The 21,883-nt window shown below is 38.0% G+C and overlaps 1 protein-coding gene across 1 annotated transcript; it reads right to left on the reverse strand.

Moving 5' to 3' along the window:
- Positions 1–14,591: 14,591 nt before the first annotated feature.
- LOC149253535 (uncharacterized) lies at positions 14,592–15,764 on the reverse strand. Its single transcript, XM_089454525.1, has 5 exons — positions 15,567–15,764; positions 15,227–15,349; positions 14,888–15,082; positions 14,757–14,770; positions 14,592–14,667 (listed from the first exon to the last, which is right to left on the reverse strand). Exons 1-5 carry the CDS (start codon positions 15,762–15,764, stop codon positions 14,592–14,594), a joined length of 606 nt encoding a protein of 201 aa, XP_089310651.1.
- Positions 15,765–21,883: the final 6,119 nt, after the last annotated feature.

Genomic DNA, 21,883 nt, shown 5'->3' on the forward strand with positions numbered 1-21,883 from the left:
CAACAGGGTCTAGACAACCAAATTTGCGCAATTTTCTAGAGGAAATGGCTGAGTTGCATGAGGGGTCAACAGGCAGGGATTGCGTAATTTTTCTAGGGACCTGCCCGGGAGACTGGCAGGCAGATCTGCACAATTCCCAGAGGGAACTGCCAGTTGGCTACTGGGGTCACTGGCGGCTAGACTTATGAAATTCCCAGAGGGAGCTGCCAGTTGGCTGCTGGGGTCACTGGCAGCTAGACTTGTGCAATTCCCAGAGGGAACTGCCTGTTGGCTGCTAGGGTCACTGGTGGCCAGACTTGCGCAATTCCCAGAGGGAATTGCTAGTTGGTTGCTCAATCATTGGCAGCAGAAGCTGTGCAATTCCTGCATGGAACAGGCAGTTTGCTGCTAGGAGTTGCTGGTTGGGAAAAATTCCTTAAGGCCAGGAGGCTAGCCCACTGATCATCTTTATGCAATTTCTGAGTTGATTTAACTGATGGGAGACCTTCTCATGAGCACTGCGCAATTTCTGAGATGAACAGTTGGTTGACTGTCTGGGTGGCCAGCATGACTACTGAGTAGAATGCTTGTGGGCAGCACAGCTTGAAAGAACTAGCTTTGTGCTCCTGCGCTATTCTGGTTGATAGTCGATCGAGTTGAAAGCAGGGAGATGGTTCGGCTATCAGTGAAGAGTTTGGTCATCAGAACTTCAGCAAATATGGCTAAGTGTGTGAGGAGTCAAAGGATGCATAGGTGATCATACAGACACACTCGCATGACTTGATGACGAAACGACCAAACCATCTGATACACATGTTCAACATGACTAACCGACGGTGCAAGTGACAAGAGCGACACTCGTGATTGATCATTCATGATCGAGACGACGCTTGTACAATAGTGAATGTGACTTAGTGTGTGAGTGCGAAAGATTCTTTCATGGCGAACACATCAAACACATATGGAGCAAAGACTTTGAGCATAACTGGAAAACGGTCGCAAGCATGAATTAGACATCAACATGTAGAAACTTGAGTGCAATCAACAAGCAAGGCGAATGTAAAGACTCAAATGAGCTCATGGAGTGAGCCCGGGTTGTGTGTAGTCATAAAGTGAAACTCTTCAAGGGAGGCCCCGAAATTGGTGTAGGGCAAAATTTTGGAGGGTGGTTGTAGCCGCTACAACAGTTCATCATGGTTTCTCCTAATGCCAATACTTCACCAAGTATGGTTGTTGTGAGTTCTTCTAGATTCACCTATATGGGAGCTACTTTCTAGACCTCTTCCTGGTCCAATCAATAAGTACGAAATGCTGAAGTACCAAAAATCTGAAGATGTGATCCATTAAACCTCAATGAGGTTCGTTGATCTTTGAAGTAGAAATGTTGTAGAGGTACAAGGGTGGAAAACATCATCAACTTCTCCCATAAGGCTTCAAAGAAAATAGGTGTCGGTAAAGAACGAGGGAAAAGGCTTCAAACAGAAGCAACACCATCAACCAATAAACAAACAATAAGGCCTGTAAATATGGAAAACTCAACTCAAATGTCATACAACAACACTACTAAAGTTGTGTGAACACCTTCACCATCACACAAGAAATCAATCAACAAAGTAATGACAACATTATCTGTCACCATCTAACTATTCCCCCCTGCCCCAAAAGCACACTTGTAGAAGGAGTGAGAATCAATAGTCTCCATTGTCAGAATGCCCCCACAAACCCCCCCCCCCCCCCCCCAACCCCCTCTTGAAACACAAGTAAGGGACCAATGCCATAAACAATCTTTAAATATGGGTAAAATGTTGCAGGAGCTTAGTGAAAATAAGGCAACAAATGAACTTCGTAAAGAGGTCCTTCAATTGCAGTCATTCATAACTCTATTGCAAGCAGAAAATGTAACTCTTAAGAATAGGTTGCAAACTTCAACAACTGATAGAATCAAGAAGGTTGACTATCTGGATTCAACCATAGGAAACCCAGTAAGAGTATTCTATTACTCACAATGTTGTTATGTTAAAGTACAATAGAAAATGAATAGGAGAAAAGCTCTCCTAGGGCTACCCACTTTCCGTGGGTAATAAGTAGATCAAGTGACCATTTACAATTAGAAATTATAATTGCTCACATGCATGATGCAATGCCTTGTTTCTACTTACAACTAAAATTACAAGTCATTATGGTGAATGTTTCAATCAAAGACAATTGCCTATAGAATAAAAAATAAACCAATATTATGCATGTTTCAATAAATGTTAAATGTCTAAAGAATAGAAAATTTTGATTCCTTAATAATTTGACAACAATAATGACATAAAACACTTAATAATTTTATTAACAATTTTGATTTCTTATAAATATTAAATCACAAATATTGTTTATAATTATATAAAAAAAATTAGCAAGTGGAAAACTTATCATAGTACAGTGGGGATAACCATCTTTGGCTACATGCAAATTGACTCATCACTATTATTCAAGGAAAATATAATTACATAAAATTACCCAGTGTGGTCTGTAAGAGGTAGGCTTTCACTCTTCCTAAGTGTCTCTAAATCTTAACATGTTAACATATTTCCTTACATAAGAAAGAAATTCTTAACTAAACAAAACCAATGTTAAAATATACTCTAAACTCATTTATAATTATATAATTATATTAAAAAATTATGATTACACCGTAAGGCGTTCCCTCTGAGAAAGACATCCCTAAAATGTGACGTGTGCGATCCTGAGCCATTGATTCTATGTTAGACGATTGGGGTGTTTTCAGCCGTTGGTTTAATCTTTTTTTTCATGGAAAAATGTTTTTTTTCCCACCGGCTGGAAGACAGAGAGGGAGGATCTGGCTATGGGGCATGAAAGGCCAGGCCTCCTGGCGATGAGACTCTTCGCAATGACTGAACTGACGAAATGTGTCTTTCTTCCCTAGTTTCGTGTCTTTCTTCCCTGCATGAGGGCTGCGTAGCCTTGTGCTGTTATATCAATATTTGTACTCGTCTGCTTCACACATGGGATTTCTGCTCAGAGGTCTTTTGGTTGGAAAACTCTTAGCTGGTCAATGTTTCTTGCCCTTCTTTCTGTTATGGTTTCTGATTTATGTTAGGTAACTGGATTTAATATATGCAAATTTTTGTGCATAATGTTTTTTACCCAATCTGCATTGGATTTTATGTGAATTTCAACTACAGTTAAGGGTGGATTTCTTGTGATAATTACCCTGAACTAAGGTATAGCCGCTGAGGTTCAGGCATGTTCAATTTAGGTGTCCTTATTGTTGGATGGAAATACTAATTGACAGTGTTTTCTTGAGATGCCTTTTTCATACCGCAGTGGGGACGCTGCTTGGAATGTCAAACCTGGGTGGGGATCTAACAGCGCCCGGTTTTCACCAACTAGGTTCTCCCCTCATGGCTAGTAATAGATAATGTTCTAAAGGTTTTGCCAGAATAGGGGAAGACTGTAGCTGGGTAGGACTACAGGTTGGGCAACTGCATTTTAAGAATTTTTGAAATCTAAGGAAGATACCTAAAGCATGTTTAAGGACTACAACCACAGACCTTGGCATTAGCAGGTATATTCCAATCCTGATAGTAGTCTAAGATGTATGTCTCATTACCAAACAGGTCGTAAAACCTTGGTCACATGGAATTTGAATTGGGTTTACAGAGTTCAAGTGCTTAATTGCAGTAATAACAAATTCAACCAGAATTCTTGTTAAAATTCCTGTTCTTAGTACATTACTAATCTATTTTATATGTCTAATATTCATATGGGGACAGGGTACATGTTTCTCATCCCCCAAATCCTCTAGGGCCGGTATTTGTTTCTCTTTCCGTTTCTGGTAACATAGTGTGTTTCCTGACATATTAGGAACTGAGCATTTAATCAAGCAGCACACTTGTTTAGATTGTTAACTGCATGCCTCAAATTCCATTCTCGCCCAATGTTTGTTTGAGGGAAATGCCAAATCTAAGATGTTATCGTGAATATCTGAATTCTGATAGATACACTTTATTTTGCTAATAAAAATAAAATAGTACCTGTAGTAAAAGCCAGAAATGAAAGACTTCTATGGTTTACAGAGCAGACCTGGTTGTAAAAAAATCTAGGATATCAGAAAACTGCAGAAGCAATTTACACTGTTTAGTCATGAAATCTGTTGCTTAGCTTGTCTGTATAATAAAACATTTCCTCTGTACTAAGTTCGAAGCATAAATGGAGTTGAAACATCACTGTTCATCTGATTTTCAATTTTAATTATTTTGCATCTTTTCATCCTCGACATTCTTTCTGTTTGCTTGTTTCTTCGTAATATTGTCCCACAGTTTGGCTGATTAGTATTTGGAAATAAATCTTATCCACACTTCTGCTAGATTTCCTCACGACTATTTGAAGGGACTTTCATTTTAATATGTAGACCACTTTTCATACAACTATTAAATTAAAACATTTGTTGTCTGTGCAATACCTTGCAAGCAAGAAACCTTCCAAGATGAAAGACTTATTGACTTGAGGTGTAAGGAAACAAGTAACTGGAACCCATCTTTCTTTGCATGCCATAACGTTGGCCTTTTGTCTTTCCAAGTACCTTGAAAAGATGGTTCCCTGTTTTAAGCAAACTCTAAATTGTGTATATTGCCTTCTTAAGAGATTTGGAGCCTGCATGGGGCTTCTCGTTGTACGAGGGAAAGTGTGGGAATAGGAAAGCTTATCTGAAGTAGAGAGAAATCTTTTAAGGCAAGTACAGTTATCTAGGATAGACTTAAGGAAGCAGGGGAGTCAGAAGAGCATGGAACTACATAAAAGACAAGAAAAGTCGGGTGTTGTTGTTGGAAAAATATGCAAATATAGGAGAGGTGTCCCATAGACAAAAATGGTTAAACTAGCTAAAAGATGGAAGCAGTTGTAAAGATTATATGTCTGGAGATGGGTTTTGCAAAATCCAGAATAATTCCAACAGTGACAAAGATGATGAAGATGATAGTGTTGAAGCTGCTAGCTGGAAGAACTATGTATATGCATGAAGATCTTCGGGGAAAAACCATAATTACTATTACATTATTTATAGCACAAAGCTATTCAACTCAATGCTCCACCAGTGATTCCAAATTCCAATACAAGTGAGGAAATTTCATCAATGGTAGTGATTTTCGATGACAAAATGTACTCATTTATCATAGAGGAACATCATGGACAAGTATATCATTTGGGAAGACATTATGCTTGGCTTACTGTTGTCACACCTCTAAGCAGCCAAACTCAGAAAAGAATAGGATGAAGGGCTCCACAAATTGTAATCATGCTCAATATGAGATGCAGTCCTTATGTTTGTTTCAAATTAAGGCTTTTGTGGTTGACATGTATTATGGTGCCTTTTTATTACCTATGTTCTTTAACATTCTCACTCAAATTTGGCAACCCTGGTCAAAGAATTAAAATTACTGACAAATTATAGTGGTTTGTTTAGTTTCTCTTATGCTTTCTATCACGCTTTTCTTTTGCAATGCATAAGGTGAATAGTTATGGTCTACTTTCAGTTCCTAGGACAAAACAAAGCTCCTTTAGATTAATATGTAAGTTTCCTTTTGGAAATAATTTCAAGATTTGTTAATAACTTTGAAGATATTAATTCTTGAGTATATTTGAAAGATTTATGCTTCAAATTTCTTGGAAAAATAGTAGGATAGGATTTTCAAGCTCCTTGGATTTTTCTTTGAACTGAAAATGGTAAACATTATATTAAACATACTGTAGCATAGCCAAACGTAACCATACAGGTATTCATGTTATGGAGTTTCAATTGGCAACTCTCGAAAGCCATGTAAAAGAGTTAAAAGCTTGACCACATATCTTTCATTTGCTCGGTTAAATATCCCTTTACTTAATTACTGTTTTCTAAATCTTCTTTCAATCATTAACTAGCACAGTGAACAGAATATTGTTGGATGAGCCATTCACCCATAGAGGCAATGAAATCTTGCAACCTGGTTTTTTACCAATGAAATTGTGACCTCAGATTGAAGGATCAGGCTTATTTCATTTGAACTTTTACAATGTTAAATTAGAATTTATGTCTGTAGAGAATTTATGTTTTCAACCTATTTTTCCCTCGCCAACAGAGTGGTAGGAATGAGTCTGATGAATCTTGCTCCAACTAATTCCTAGCTAGGTTTTCTTTAACCTGTCAGCATTGCATTATTAGAAACAGACAAATTCCTTATAGTACAAGGGAAGGGTAATTTGTGATACTTACAGCTGAAAGGAAAGCACTATAAGCTTGATTTGTGAAGTATGTGTAGGAGCTACCACTATCAAATATTATTCTTCCTAGTCTTTTTCCATCTCCATCTTTGTCAAGGGGTTTGTTCCCAAACATCATCTGTGCAGCCCCCACATCATAGTGTTTTCTATAAAACAAGAGAACAATATGATAATAGAAGTTCACAGATTATTTTAAATAACAAATTAAATCAAGAAAGTTTATTTTAAAGGGATTCCAAGTTCATTCTTAAAGCAGAAGACATGGGAGTTGTTTCTAACTAGAGGCTTATGATGCAACTCAGTGTCCCTAATACCTATGAATTATGGGCCAAGTCTAAAATGCAAGATGCTACTGTAAGTAAATAACAAACTGACTTTAGGATGGGAAGATACTTGTCAGATAATATAGTTAACTCGTAGGAAATTCTGGACTGAGCTTCAAGAACAGATCAAAATATATTGTTAGTGATGTACTTCTCCAAGGCTTGGATAGAATAGAGTTGCATGTTTTCATGTTGATGTTTCTGAAGGAAGGAATACTGTTGCAATGACGTCTCTTTACTTCATCTTTTTCTTAATAAATATGCCATAGGGTATATGATAATAATAATTTCAGGTCTTAAACAAATACATCTCCTACAAAGTGGTTCTTAGCTGATTAACAATTATCTTGCAACGGACATAGTTTTACACCTACAAATAGATCATAATATGTGGAATGGACTAGAAAGCCTGTTGACAACATTTGTTTAGTAATTTGAGCTTAAATTGGACGTTAAGGAAGAAGTTATAGCCACCCATTCTATGAATCTATTCAAATGGAGTGATGGCTTCTTCAGCAAGGATGGAGATAGTTACAGAAAGAAGAAAGAAGTAGCCTCTATTGGAAACCATTTTTCCTGCAAGTTTCCTCTTGCTAAACATGGGAGTGAGCTACAAATAAAATAAACATAACAAGTAAATATGAATGGATAACAGTTATATATACATAGTTGGGGAATCTTTCATCTTTTGAAAGGGTCTTTGCACAATGTCTATTGATTATTCCCCTCCAAAAAGTAAGCATCTTGGTCACATGATTGCATTATAGTTTATAACAAATGATAAATGGTCAGATAGAAACTAAGCAAGTAAAATGCATGCATTAATTCTAAAGTGTACAACATGGAGCTAAAACAATTAGTTATTCAACACTATACATTCTGTACCAACTTCCAAGTATAAGGCGGTAGGTTAAACATATTAAAAACATGAGCCATGGAATCCATATACCATTTTCACGGAATGCTTGTCTTGAGCAAGACTTGGCCCCTTTACTTTTAACTTTTCTGTCCCTTGAGTTTCTATCACTTAGGTCAAGGCTTGTATCTTTTTGAGGCCTCTTCCTTGCCAGTGAATTGGAACCCCACATAGGTATATGTTGTAGCGATCTCGATTCTCTACTTCATCCCCTGTAGATATGAAATGGAAGTATGATTGTTCTTAGAAGTACTGAAGATCATAACCTTGGTCTTGTTAATGTTTAGAATGATAAGTCTATGTTTGGTATTGAAGATCATAACCTTAGTCTTGTTAGGGTTCACTGTCATAATCTATTTTTGGTATTGAATATTGTAACCTTAGTCTTGTTAAGGTTCAATGTGATAAGTCTATGTTTGAGATCGAGGATCATAACCCTCGTCTTTTTCAGGTTCACATGCCCATAAGGGAACATTCTTCAGCTTCACTAAACTCCCAAGCTCAGTCACTCTTATAGGGATCTTATCATCTTCCTTGGTTTTAGAAGTGGCTTTCTGAATACCTCTTCCCAACAGAGATTAGAGATGATGCTCATCTCTGCTTGTGTCTACTACTGCATCAAAATTTCTCTTGCCCATTGTTAATGTAGGTACCTGTAAGCCTTTATGAAAGAATGTATTGTTTTTGCATATATTTGTTCTATTGTGAATTTATGATCACCATGTTCATCTTCATTGGCATTTAGTAGGGTTTCAAGGAATCCATATACCATTTTCACGGAATGCTTGTCTTGAACAAGACTTGGCCCCTTTACTTTTAACTTTTCTGTCCCTTGAGTTTCTATCACTTAGGTCAAGGCTTGTATCTTTTTGAGGCCTCTTCCTTGCCAGTGAATTGGAACCCCACATAGGTATGTGCTGTAGCGATCTCGATTCTCTACTTCATCCCCTGTAGATATGGAATGGAAGTATGGTTGTTCTTAGAAGTACTGAAGATCATAACCTTAGTCTTGTTAATGTTTACAATGATAAGTCTATGTTTGGTATTGAAGATCATAACCTTAGTCTTGTTAGGGTTCACTGTCATAATCTATTTTTGGTATTGAAGATTGTAACCTTAGTCTTGTTAAGGTTCAATGTGATAAGTCTATGTTTGAGATCGAGGACCATAACCCTCGTCTTTTTCAGGTTCAGTTTTCAAGGACATTTCTGGATGTTTCTGTATTGCTTCATCTCCGGTAACAACCTTAATCTCCTTTCTGAGTTTTTGTTTAATTTCTATTTCATCCATGGACCATGATAGAAAATCCTCTGCCATCCATTGTACATTAGCCACAGAGCAGATACAGAGTCTTATAAATTTGATTCAAAATTATTTCCCAATTGAATTGATTCAGTTATATATATGCTTTCTTGATAATTTAAACTTTATTCCTTTGTGTTAAACTAATGCAAAGTGGTGCCATCGTGACTTCAAATGTTTTATGAGGAGTGATCTCATAACACTGTGTTCTTACTGCCATCAATTTACCTATGGTCTTGCAAATAATGTGATTGGCCACCCTTATAGGGATCTTATCATCTTTCTTGGTTTTAGAGGTGGTTTTTTGAATAACTCTTCCCAACAGAGATTAGAGATGATGCTCATCTCTGCTTGTGTCTACTACTGCATCAAAATTTCTCTTGCCCATTGTTAATGTAGGTACCTGTAAGCCTTTATGAAAGAATGTATTGTTTTTGCATATATTTGTTCTATTGTGAATTTATGATCACCATGTTCATCTTCATTGGCATTTAGTAGGGGTTCAAGGAATCCATATACCATTTTCACGGGATGCTTGTCTTGAGCAAGACTTGGCCCCTTTACTTTTAACTTTTCTGTCCCTTGAGTTTCTATCACTTAGGTCAAGGCTTGTATCTTTTTGAGGCCTCTTCCTTGCCAGTGAATTGGAACCCCACATAGGTATATGCTGAAGCGATCTCGATTCTCTACTTCATCCCCTGTAGATATGAAATGGAAGTATGATTGTTCTTAGAAGTACTGAAGATCATAACCTTAGTCTTGTTAATGTTTAGAATGATAAGTCTATGTTTGGTATTGAAGATTATAACCTTAGTCTTGTTAGGGTTCACTGTCATAATCTATTTTTGGTATTGAAGATTGTAACCTTAGTCTTGTTAAGGTTCAATGTGATAAGTCTATGTTTGAGATCAAGGATCATAACCCTCGTCTTTTTCAGGTTCATGCTATCATGGTTTATTCTCAGAAAGTTGTGAGGATGTTGAGAAACAGTTTTATTTTAAATTGTCACCATTCTAAGATCTATTGTGTAAATCAATGTTGGTAAATTATCCTCATGTAAATAGCAGGGATCCCAGCTGGTCCTATTGTTTATTTTATATTGTTGTTGAGAAATTCGTGTTGATTTATATGTGCAGTGGCAATGTCTATCTGCTTGTTATTGCTGCACATCCATGAGAACCTAATCAGTTTGCCATTGGGTTGAATAGGCATTGTCTCAACACCAGGATTACCGTTTGTTTGAAAGTTATCCTTTGTTAAATAAGAGCGCTCCCAATAGATCTCGGGATAGGTCCAGATATATTATTGTTAGAAATGTCCCTAAAAATTCACATCACATCACAGGGCAATAGAAATGTAAGGACTACCCTTGCAGCTATTATGTTTTTTAGATATAGTTCTAAAAGGGAACCTTAGAAGCCTTAACCAAGACATTAGAATAACTAAAACTCACAATCTATCTAAATTTATAATATGCCCCAGCTCTACAGGAATTGTTCCCGTGGTATTGTTGGAGGACAGATCGATGTTTGATACTTCCAACAGTCTCTAACTCAGTTTCGAATTCCCGCAAGCTTTGTGGATAGTGTGTGTATAGTCTTTTAATAGCAATTGACTTACAGTTCTTAAGATCACATCTGTAAGCTGTGCTTGTAGCACCATTGCCAATTATGAATTTCTCATTCAAATTTTTGGTCATTCTCATTATATCATCATACATGTATAGGGCCATATCCATGTGCAATATTACAAGCCTTGGAGAACCTGGTCAGGACATGCAAGAATCTTTTAACAAGAGGCATAAATATTGATGGTAAGATGATAGCTTTACTCTGAGAAATAACAAATTTGAAATGAGGCATAACACCTTGACCCGTTTTGCTTGATGACCCTTTAGTGAATGGTTTATGTTGATTTGAAAGGTAGAGAGCGATGGTGATTACACACACTAATATCACTGAACCCAATGAGATGCAAACAATAGCTGTTCTTCACACAGAAGCTATCCATTTACACAATCAATAGATAACACAATCAATATAATCTAAAGGATATTTAATACAAATCTATGGAATCTGATTTGTAATATCTAGTTCTGTTTTCACCTTTTGGTTGTCTGGCAGATATCCCACAAAGTCTTCCAATCCAATAACCACAGAGCCCTGGATTTCCAAAAAAACTGAGGCAAAAATCATTCCCATCAGATAAAATGTACAGACTTGACAATATCAAGAAGAAAACTAAACATTATTTCCTAACAGGTCTACATGATGTTGAACTTAGAGCCTATTTTGTTTCTTGTTGTAGGTACATGTTCTGTTTGATCAGATCTATAATATGTAATTTGAAACCCAGTAGGAGGGGTGGCAGCAGAAGCAACTCACATGGTCAAGGCAAGGCCTAGACATTTGTCCAGGACTTAGTCAAAACTTATTCCATTGTTGTCCCTTGAGAAATTAGAAATTTGGAAACCATGGTGGATGATGAGAGGCAATCTTATTCTGACTCTAAGATAATGGAGGAGATTTCTTGTTAGGCTCCCGATCATAGCCATATTAGTGGATGGAGAAACAAATACCTCAACTCAATTTCACTACACTCGAAGACAAAGACCCCAACTCAATTTCATTACACTAGAAGATAAAGACCCAGCTTGGTATGATGATGAATGATAAACAAGTGGAGAGATACAATGTTTTTGCTTAGTTGGAGAATATTAAAGGAATGTTGAGGAATCAACATATTTTCATGCATAGGATGGATACAAGGCTGACCCATGTAGAGAATGTGACTTTGATACTTCTGTGCCTTCCCATTCTAGCCGATGTAGAAGGTCATCTTCAATGTGACTTTGATATTTTTCTCTCCCCATTTGAGTGAAAATTTCCTTTAACTCTTAATAGTCTACAAATCTACTGGCATATATGGTTTCTTCTTATGTTTTGTACTGATTAACCAAAATGTGTAGTTTTTTTTACTTTCTACTCCTCTAATTTCCCCGGAAGAAACCCAAATCCCCCAAATAATAAGAACATCATTGTACTCTAGATTTGAAGGCATTTTGATGCAATAATGTTTTTTAATATATATATATATATATATATATATCTGGTAACATGAATTTGCACATGAATAAACCCATCAACCTCCTTAATACGATGAAATCATAGGAATATAGATCGATAGCGGGAGGAGAGCGATGGCTGTGAAGAACGTTCGGAGAGCGAGTGGAGGGATTGGTGGTCTCGAGATCGAAACTCGGGCCCTCAAAGAAACCCATCTCAGCAGTGTAAGAAAGCGGCCCAGGAGGAGCTTCGTAGGGGAGATCAGAGATCCATGGAGGATATTACGAGTGTGGCCCGACACATTCGTTACAGCCGTGGAGGCACCCCATGCATGCTATGATACCGACTGGGTCTTGCGAGGAGTAAAAGGGAAGGCATATTTCGCTCTCGCCACCGACGACTGGGCCTCTGCTGCGCCTGCTCGGACGAGCAACCCCCGGTGGATTCGATCGCTGCACCCTCAGCAGCAGGAGCTTAAAGATCCCAAGGCCAAGGCTCTGGCTTTGCTACCTTCCGTGCCGTCCTTGGAACCAAGCAAGAGAGAGCTGGAAAATGATTCATCCGCAGGGTCTCTGCATGGATCTGAGGCTATCACTTGCTATCCGAATCGCAGTCTCAGATCGGACAAAGATCTGCCAGATCTGGTCATCCAGAAGGCAGAAAAACCCGTGTTCTGGCCAGATACAGAGATCTGCATGGGGTCAAAGCCCTTATCTGACTCCTTTCAGATCCAGATTTCTCAGCCTGCAGGCAGAACAATCATGCAATGGGTTCGCCCTTCAGATCTAGTGTAGGACCTCATACTGAATCTAGAGCGCAGAATGGGGATCCCATCCAGCCTTCTGCAACTTCTCTTTCAAGGTAAACAACTTGAAAACCCTCTATCCCTCTCTGCTTACAGCATTTCCAGGAACAGCTCGGTGGTGGCTACCCTTCGTTTGAGAGGAGGTGCAGCGGGACAATCTTCCTCTACTCGGCCTTTCTCATATAAGGACGCAGTTCACTCCGAGAACCCCAAACCCCCGGAAGCCCTTAAATCTAAGGCCTTCTTGGTTGAAAAAATTGATGAAGTTCCCTCTGTTGAACTCATGCATGAAGATCTGGCTTCCCAGCATCAAGAATTTGCAGAAAGAGCCATCATTTGCAGATTTAATGGACTGTGGCCTCGATCTCAGGATCTCTATGCATGGATCCATGCAAACTGGACACATCATTGTAAGATCTTTTTTTGTTCGAAAGGTTATTTCATTGTTCTCTTTGATAACATTAAGCACTATGAAAAGGCCTTAGAAGAGGGCCCTTGGTTCATGGGAACTGCAGGGCTTTTTTTGACTCCCTGGTTTCCAGATTTTGATCCAGCCACTGCAGTCATTACCAAGACACCTGTATGGATTCGGCTTCCAAACTTACCTGCTCATCTATGGAATACTCGTGTCTTCAGAGCTATAGGAGACACATTGGGCAGCTTCATCCATGGAGATTTTTGGCGGGAATCCAAAGGTCTCTACTCATATGCAAGAGTGTGTGTGGAGTTAGACCTGAGCAAAGGTCTTCCAGAACAAATCAATCTCAAGATAAATGACTTTGTCTGGACCCAGACGCTGGATTACGAGAACACTGCTTTTCGGTGCCGCCATTGCCAACAATCTGGGCACTTGCAGAATACTTGCCCATCTCGCCCGGCAAAAAAGAACAAGGCCAACGACTCCAAGCCCAAGTCCAAACGATGGGCTCCATGCTCTCCTCCTCCAGTCGGGGATTCTGATTCCTCCAGTTCTAAAGATGAAGATAGCGATGAAGAATTGAATCAGGCCCCTCATACTGTGGCCCCTTCCACCGAGGGCCTGGCGCCTTCCTCTGATCCAGCCATTGCTCAGAAACGTGTCCATTTGTCCTCTTCCTCGGACTCAGAAAAGGAGGGCTCCCCTGTGGAGGACCCCAATCTGCAAGTTGTAATCGCCCATCCACCCCAAAGTGGTTGGGTTGAAGTTAAAAAAAGGAAAGGGAAAAAGCTTTGTGTTGAAACCCCTACTCTTTCAGGGTAGCATTCAATGCTTCTTAAGCTTTCAGTGACTAGTTGTAGCTCCTTGCTTGCTTATCTCATTTCCCGGAACCGAGGTTGATAGTCCTATCATTTCCGGTTGTCGGTATCCTGCATCTCTGGAATGTATCCTCTTGTACAATATTTTACTGCTTAATAGAATTAGTCTTATCGAGAAAAAAAAAAAACATGAATTTGCACATAAATGGAAAGGAGATTTTTGCCATTGTCAAAGTGCAAAGGAAATTTTATGGCATCAAATTTTTGTAACCCATATCCTTCTTTGATCGTGAACCAACCAAGAACTTCTGTGTCACTGAATTTTCTTATTCCATTTCATCCATTGTTGATGAACCAGCTATGTTTGTATAACCCGTTCTTTACCCACTGCCCAACAACGTTGACCTAAGGAGATGCCGCAAAACTGTATTCCAAACCAGTATATATCTCTGTTACGTCTTAGAAGATTATTATAAACGCATTTTTTTCAGAACACCAGATATTGACTGAATTCCAGCGATGATTTATATCATTCTAGACATATACCAAATGATATCCCAGACAAATTGTTGTGGCAGAGGTTTCTGTAAAACAAATTGATCGTTTCCAGTATGAATAACTACGAGTTGATATACGAGGATTATTTCCTCTGTAATTTCACGATGAAATGAACAAAAAATAGCACCAATTCAGGCAAATTCTTACAGAGTAGTAAGGCTAAAGCAGTTGGTCAACTGCCATGGCATCTCCTCTGATAAACTGTTGTTATTCAGTATCCTGTATATTATCCACTTACAGAGTTATTTTCAGAATAATTGTGAGGGTATTAATAAATTGTAATTTAGGGATCACTCCAAGGAACTTACAGTGAGAGCAAATTCTGTAGTTGTCCAAGTTCTGTAGATGAGCCAACATGGTATTGCAATTTCCTGTAGTTAGTGAAAATGATTTAAATGGAACTCTGCAAACAGGTTTTTAGGTCATGATCTCAACTTACCTCTATGAATAAGCCAACAACCACAGCAAGAGGAATTTTTGCAGTGACCCAACTTAATCCTGGAGCAAGTGGAAGGCCTGACAGCAAGGAAGCAATCAGGCCTGAAATGCGCTGGACTCTAATATCATTTTGGGACTCCTGGCTCTCCAGATCCGAATGTTTCTCATGTGTAAGAGCTTGGACATGCTTCAGGCTCTGTTAAGTGTACATGACAAGAGGAATATTTGAGATACTTGAATTATATTTGAAATAATTGAAGTCTACCAATAATTTTGACTGTCAAGTTGTTGATTGCAGTAGAAGCAGGTTTCATCTCTGATATGTTCAGCACACTTTTACCTGAAAGAAAAGACCGTAGCAGAAAGGCAACCCAAATATGCCACACATAAATACAAGGATGGCTATAATTGATATATCCCAGTTTCTTGACATGGTCCTTCTTGCATTGGGGCCAACTTTATTCTGCAGCGAAAGGGAATTATTGATTTCATTTAGGCTAAACTTGGGTCTGATTCAGTCTAATAGTGACCCTGTCCTGTATTCCAGTCAATATGGACTGAGAGTAGAGAAAGAGATGACAATAAATGGCACCCTAATAAATTCTAGAAAGTTAAAAGCAATAATAGTAACCTCTGCTCGATGAAACTAAAAAGTAAATTGGGGATGCCAGAAGGATTACTTGTATCAAAATGGAAGCAGCATTGTGGTCTACAAAAATCATGGATGCAAGCAATGATCCAGGAATGACTGCCAGAAAAATTGCCCATAAGGGAACATTCTTCAGCTTCACTAAACTCCCAAGCTCAGTCACTCTTGTAGGGATCTTATCATCTTTCTTGGTTTTAGAGGTGGTTTTCTGAATACCTCTTCCCAACATAGATTAGAGATGATGCTCATCTCTGCTTGTGTCTACTACTGCATCAAAATTTCTCTTTCCCATTGTTAATGTAGGTACCTGTAAGCCTTAATGAAAGAATGTATTGTTTTTGCATATATTTGTTCTATTGTGAATTTATGATCACCATGTTCATCTTCATTGGCATTTAGTAGGGTTTCAAGGAATCCATATACCATTTTCATGGAATGCTTGTCTTGAACAAGACTTGGCCCCTTTACTTTTAACTTTTCTGTCCCTTGAGTTTCTATCACTTAGGTCAAGGCTTGTATCTTTTTGAGGCCTCTTCCTTGCCAGTGAATTGGAACCCCACATAGGTATGTGCTGTAGCGATCTCGATTCTCTACTTCATCCCCTGTAGATATGGAGTGGAAGTATGGTTGTTCTTAGAAGTACTGAAGATCATAACCTTAGTCTTTTTAATGTTTACAATGATAAGTCTATGTTTGGTATTGAAGATCATAAACTTAGTCTTGTTAGGGTTCACTGTCATAATCTATTTTTGGTATTGAAGATTGTAACCTTAGTCTTGTTAAGGTTCAATGTGATAAGTCTATGTTTGAGATCAAGGATCATAACCCTCGTCTTTTTCAGGTTCAACTTTCAAGGACATTTCTGGATGTTTCTGTATTACTTCATCTCTGGTAACAACCTTAATCTCCTTTCTGAGTTTTTTTTTTTTAATTTCTATTTCATCCATGGACTATGATAGAAAATCCTCTGCCATCAATTGTACATTAGCCACAGAGCAGATACAGAGTCTTATAAATTTGATTCAAAATTATTTCCTAATTGAATTGATTCAGTTATATATATGCTTTCTTGATAATTTAAACTTTATTCCTTTGTGTTAAACTAATGCAAAGTGGTGCCATCGTGACTGTCTTATTTCTAGTGAACAGACTCTAGAAATCTTAGATACCAACTTTAATAGCTTTGCTCATGTCTATCAGAATTCTGGAATAGCCATATCCCTGTATTGATATTATATTCCACTTGGAATTTTTTTTGTCATCCACACATTAAGAAAGTGGAAAACAAATACATGCATGTGCATTTGTATTTAGAATGCATGCGGAAATTGATTTATGACTTAGTGTGTGCTCTCTACTCTATGTTGAAACAATTTCACTTCTCTTTCCTTAGTAGCTAGGATTTTCACTGCAAAAAGAAAGTAAACGACTGTTTATCATCTTAGATTGCATATTTAGGAATTGTATATGTACATCACGCGATCAACCTTAAAGGCAAACTTCTTAAGAAAGATCAACTGTAAAATAAATTTCAATAAACATAAAAACGCTTTGGAACCTAACGTACAACGTTTTGAAGTCTAGGCTAGAGACGTGTTTCGGCGTCGTAAAGCCTGGTAACTATTGCTTTCATCGTAGGTTGGGTGATTCCTCCTCTTTGAAATGACAAGTGCCAGTACGGACTTGTGCTCCCACGTATCGTCGAGTATATATTGGGAGACCACAGTAGGCTATACCCTTTATCCTTAGGAAGCTGTGTCTGCCACCCTATCGATCGCAATGCACTGAACACAACATTCGAGAAGATTGACTGCCGTACCATAAAAAGTATTCTGCAGTTTTGCGATTGGTTTGGTAATCCCCATGTCTAGATATCCAAAGTAGTCACTTTCATTCCTTTTCAGACTCCTTAAAAGAAAAGGTCCATCTGAGCACTTGTCACTTCAGGCTCATTAAAAATCAAAGGCGAATAGAGTCATCTTTAGCTTTTTCTCGACTCTTAAAAATTGAAAAAGCAAATTGTGTCAAAGCGTCATAAAATTTATTTCAATCGGAATAACATCGTTGTTCCCTCGTTGGTCTTAGGGTGAGAAAATGGAGTCCACCAATCAAAAATTTCCCCTTGGGGGAATCCTACTCCCTTTTCCTCTAGGGGAGATGTTGGTGCACCTCATATGGCTACATTATCCATTCCAAGGCTTGCAGTTGGCCCGCCAATATGGCTTTTCTCGACCTCTCTCGTTCAAATCACCGTGATTCTTGAGCAATCAAATTAGCAACCAGATGATACTAGAGTTGCCCAAATCGAAGGCGACTAGAGTCATCTTTAGCTTTTTCTCGACTCTTAAAAATTCAAAAAGCAAGTTGTGTCAAAGCGTTGTAAAATTTATTCAAATCAGAATAACATCACTGTTCCCTCATTGGTCTCATATAGAAAAAATGGACTCCACCAATCAAGGATTTCCCCTTGGGGGAATCCTACTCCCTTTTCCTCTAGGGGAGATGTTGGTGCACCTCATATGGCTACATTGTCCCTTCCAGGGCTTGCAATTGGCCTGCCGGTATGGCTTTTCTTGACCTCTGTCGTTCAAAACACCATGATTCTTGAGAAATCAAATCAGCAACTAGATGATACTAGAGTTACCCTCCAACCTTCTACTTCGTCTGTTTCTCCCTCTCCTTCTTCCTCTTCGCTTGGTGAAACTATGTTTCAAAAAAATGAGCGTATAAAAGTTGTTGTTATAAATATCTTTCTTCATTATGTTTCCAAGCTTAGATATCCACTCATTTAGAAACAAATTGAACATGCTTCTTGCCCTTTGCCCTTTAATTCATATATTTTCAAGTAATGCTGTAGGAATGTAATGAATATTAAACATCTTATGCGAAGAAAACAACATTTTGTGTTTTGTTTTGTACCAGAAAATGGCAACAAACCTTACTCAGAATGCAATTTCCTTGATGTTATCTGGATCAACTCATATTCAACCATACCTACAAATTGTTGAACTTGAACCAATACAATCAATGCAAAATTCAACTCCACGATATCGTACTGCAATTTCAGACGGAACACATAAGAAACACATCATGCTTCCAAAAGATTTCAATGATCTCGTAGCAACAGGCTTTCTACAAAAGGGTTCTGTTATAAATGTTAAAAGTTGGGCTACCTTAGCTATCGGTCCATCAACGTAAGTTTGTTATAAATTTCTTATTTCAAATTTAACATTTTTTATTTATAACACAATTGCTTCTAACAGTTATTCCTATGACTCTCATTGTCGTGTAGGTCTATAAAGCTAATGGACTTTAAAATGTCTACTTCATCTGCACCCTAAATTGGCAATCCAAAAACTATGAGTATCTCGATCACATCTGGTGAAAGCACTCCATCCTCATCGGACCCAACTCCTTTATCAAAAAGACACTGCCCTCTTCCAACTACTCCAACTCCATCTGTTCTGCTAGTTCAAATTCCCATCAAATCATTAAACCCTTACCACTCAAATTGGTGCATAAAAGGATACGTCCAAAGGAAAACAACTCTTTGACAGTTTCAGAATCAATACGGACCCGGTAAAGTGTTTGGTTTTGACCTGTTCGATACAGAGGGTGGAGAAATACATATTACATGTTTCAATAATGTCGCAGATTATTTTTTCGACAAAATCCAAAATGAAAATGTCTACATTGTCTCTAAAGGGAATGTAAAAATGGCTAATAAGCAATACAACCACTTGAACAATGACTAGAAAATTTTGTTGAATGCAACATCTACCATAGAACATGTTGCCAACGAAAAAAAACATAATCCAACAGTACGATTCAATATAAAATCAATTAATGATATCAGAAAAACAAACGTCAACTCCATTGTTGATATTCTTGGTGTTGTCACAGCCATTTCCAGTGTATGCACTATACGTAGAAAAGACGGCTCTGAAGTTAATAAACAAATAGTACAACTTCAAGACATGTCAGGGTATAACATAGATGCAATCTTTTGGGGAGATAATTTTAATGCCGTGTCACAGGAAATCTCCTCCCTATGTGCTACAGGAAATAACCCCAGCATTGCAATCAAATCTGCACGTGTTGGAGAGTTTAATGGAAAAAATATCGGCACTACAACGAGATCCATTGTTCTTGTAGATCCTGACATTGAAGAGGCCCATACGCTAAAGTCGTGGTTTAAAAAAGAAGGTTCGACTGCAGCTTCTACATCTTTGACAACAATATCTCCTTTTGGCCATCAACAAAAAAAAATAACAATTGCTGACATTTACAGTATGGATTCCTTAGAGAAACCAACATTTTTTCAATTAAAGGGCACAATAACAAAAATTGGGATGGATAGTTTTTACTACATTTCTTGCCCGTCGATCGTTGGTGGGAAAAAATGCATGAAAAAACTTATTCCACAAAATACAGGGATGTGGTTCTGCCCAAAATGCAACGCTAAAGTAAGTGACTGTGATTACAGATACTTATTGAAAATCGACATACAAGATCACACTGGTGAATTAGCTTCAACTATTGCTTTCGAAGACGCAGGATCCACAATTCTTGGAAATAATGCCAAAGACTTCTATTTATTGTCTTCAGATCCAGAACTGATCAAGGAAATTGTCTCTAAAGCTCTATGGACAGATCATATCTTCACGCTATCAGTGAAGACAAAAACTTTTAAAGAAGTGCCACGATTGAAATGCGTTATCATAAAAGAAGAAAAGTTGCATTTCACGACAGAATGCAACAACATCCTTCGAGAAATTCAGAACATCTCGACATTGTAGATAAATATTGCAAAATGTATTCCTTGCTTTTTGACAATTCCTATTGTCCAATTTTATAAATACAACTTTACAAGATATACTGTTGCATGCCTTCTTATCAAATTTTCTTATATGGCATTGAAATAAGTATTCGTCCTCCATTGTATCTAGCATTATGTGAGTAGACAAATTCACATTCTTTTTTTCTTTTATCATCTTCTTTTAAAAAATGACGTGACTTGCTACGTTACACATGAAACTATCTACATGTATAAAGAAAAAATACTACTATGTTCTTTCAAACATATTATTCAAATAAAAAAATTCACATAAAACTATTCAAAACTTAGATTTTTTTCCCTTATTTCACTTTAGCTTGAATTTTTTACCCTTCTTTCGCTTTCATACAATAACATGGTTGTTGTCTCCAAATAACATTCTTATTTTCCCCTCTCTTGCTTATAGGTACCATAAATTTTTCGAATGGCTTCTTCTTCTAATAATGAACGTGCTCGAAGATACTATGCAACAAATAAAGAACGAATAAATGTACGTCGCCGTGAGCTTTATCACGCAAACAAAGACATAAGAGAATGTCAAAAACAAAAAAAACATAAGGAAAACCAACATTCCTCCTCTGAAATGGCCCACCCGGAAAACAATCCTCCCTTGCAATTATCAAACTCTTTATCTTCTCGGCAAACCTCTCAAACAAATACATCCATGCCTCGTTGCCCTAACCCCTCCTTCGCACATGCTTTCAACAATGTTTATACTAATCAAGCACATCGAGATTTCCGTGCAAAGATTGATAAACTTCCACCTAAATGCCCATGCTCCATTTGTCTTGAATCATATCCTGGAATACATATCCGCAATTCCAACCACACGTATTGCTGCTCCAGATGTGTCTCTGAAACAAAGGGTCATCGCTTCTCATTATCAAACAACATGGACCCTGGTCCTCAACCAGCTATCCTTACATCTCTTTCGCAAATAGAAGAAATTCTCATTGCTAGGGTTAACCCTATACTGCAAGTAACACATGCACGTGGTGGCCAATATAAATACAGTGGCCACACAATTTGTTTTCCTCAAGACATTACAGAAATCGCAAACATGTTGCCGCGACGTGTTGAACACTTGGACATCCTAATTGTCACACGTCATAGTAATGACCATAAGGCTTATGATTTCATTTTCAGTAGACATCGCGTTCTCGCTGCATTAGAATACAAATTGGCAAATGACCCATACTATAAGAATGTTCGTATTGATACCAACGCACTGGCATCCTTACCAGCAATCCCCGCCGATGTCTCCTCCTCCCTTCACCATTCCAATACTACAGAAACCGCTGTCCACCTTTCACTTGAACCACCACATGAGCTCACCGAAGATTCTGCAGACCCATCTGTAAACCAAACATCATCATTCATACCCATCATACCTAATACAAATACAGAAATCCAAGAAATCCGCCATTATTTGCATGCTTACAACCACCAATCAGATACTACAATTGAGTGGCCAAAAATTGGTTTATCACCAGTCAATAAATACAACACAG

Source organism: Pinus tabuliformis, chromosome 7, assembly GCF_031772625.1.
Source record: "Pinus tabuliformis cultivar Carrire ecotype Pingquan chromosome 7, CPIR1, whole genome shotgun sequence".
In the NCBI taxonomy this organism is placed as follows: domain Eukaryota; kingdom Viridiplantae; phylum Streptophyta; class Pinopsida; order Pinales; family Pinaceae; genus Pinus; species Pinus tabuliformis.

Coding starts and splice junctions, on each gene's coding strand:
- LOC149253535 (XM_089454525.1), bottom strand. CDS start 15,764: ATGTTGGGAAGAGGTATTCAGAAAACCACCTCTAAAACCAAGAAAGAT. Junction 15,350..15,566: donor CTGCTTCCATTTTGATACAA/GTAATCCTTCTG, acceptor CTTTCGCTGCAG/AATAAAGTTGGCCCCAATGC. Junction 15,083..15,226: donor GCTACGGTCTTTTCTTTCAG/GTAAAAGTGTGC, acceptor TACACTTAACAG/AGCCTGAAGCATGTCCAAGC.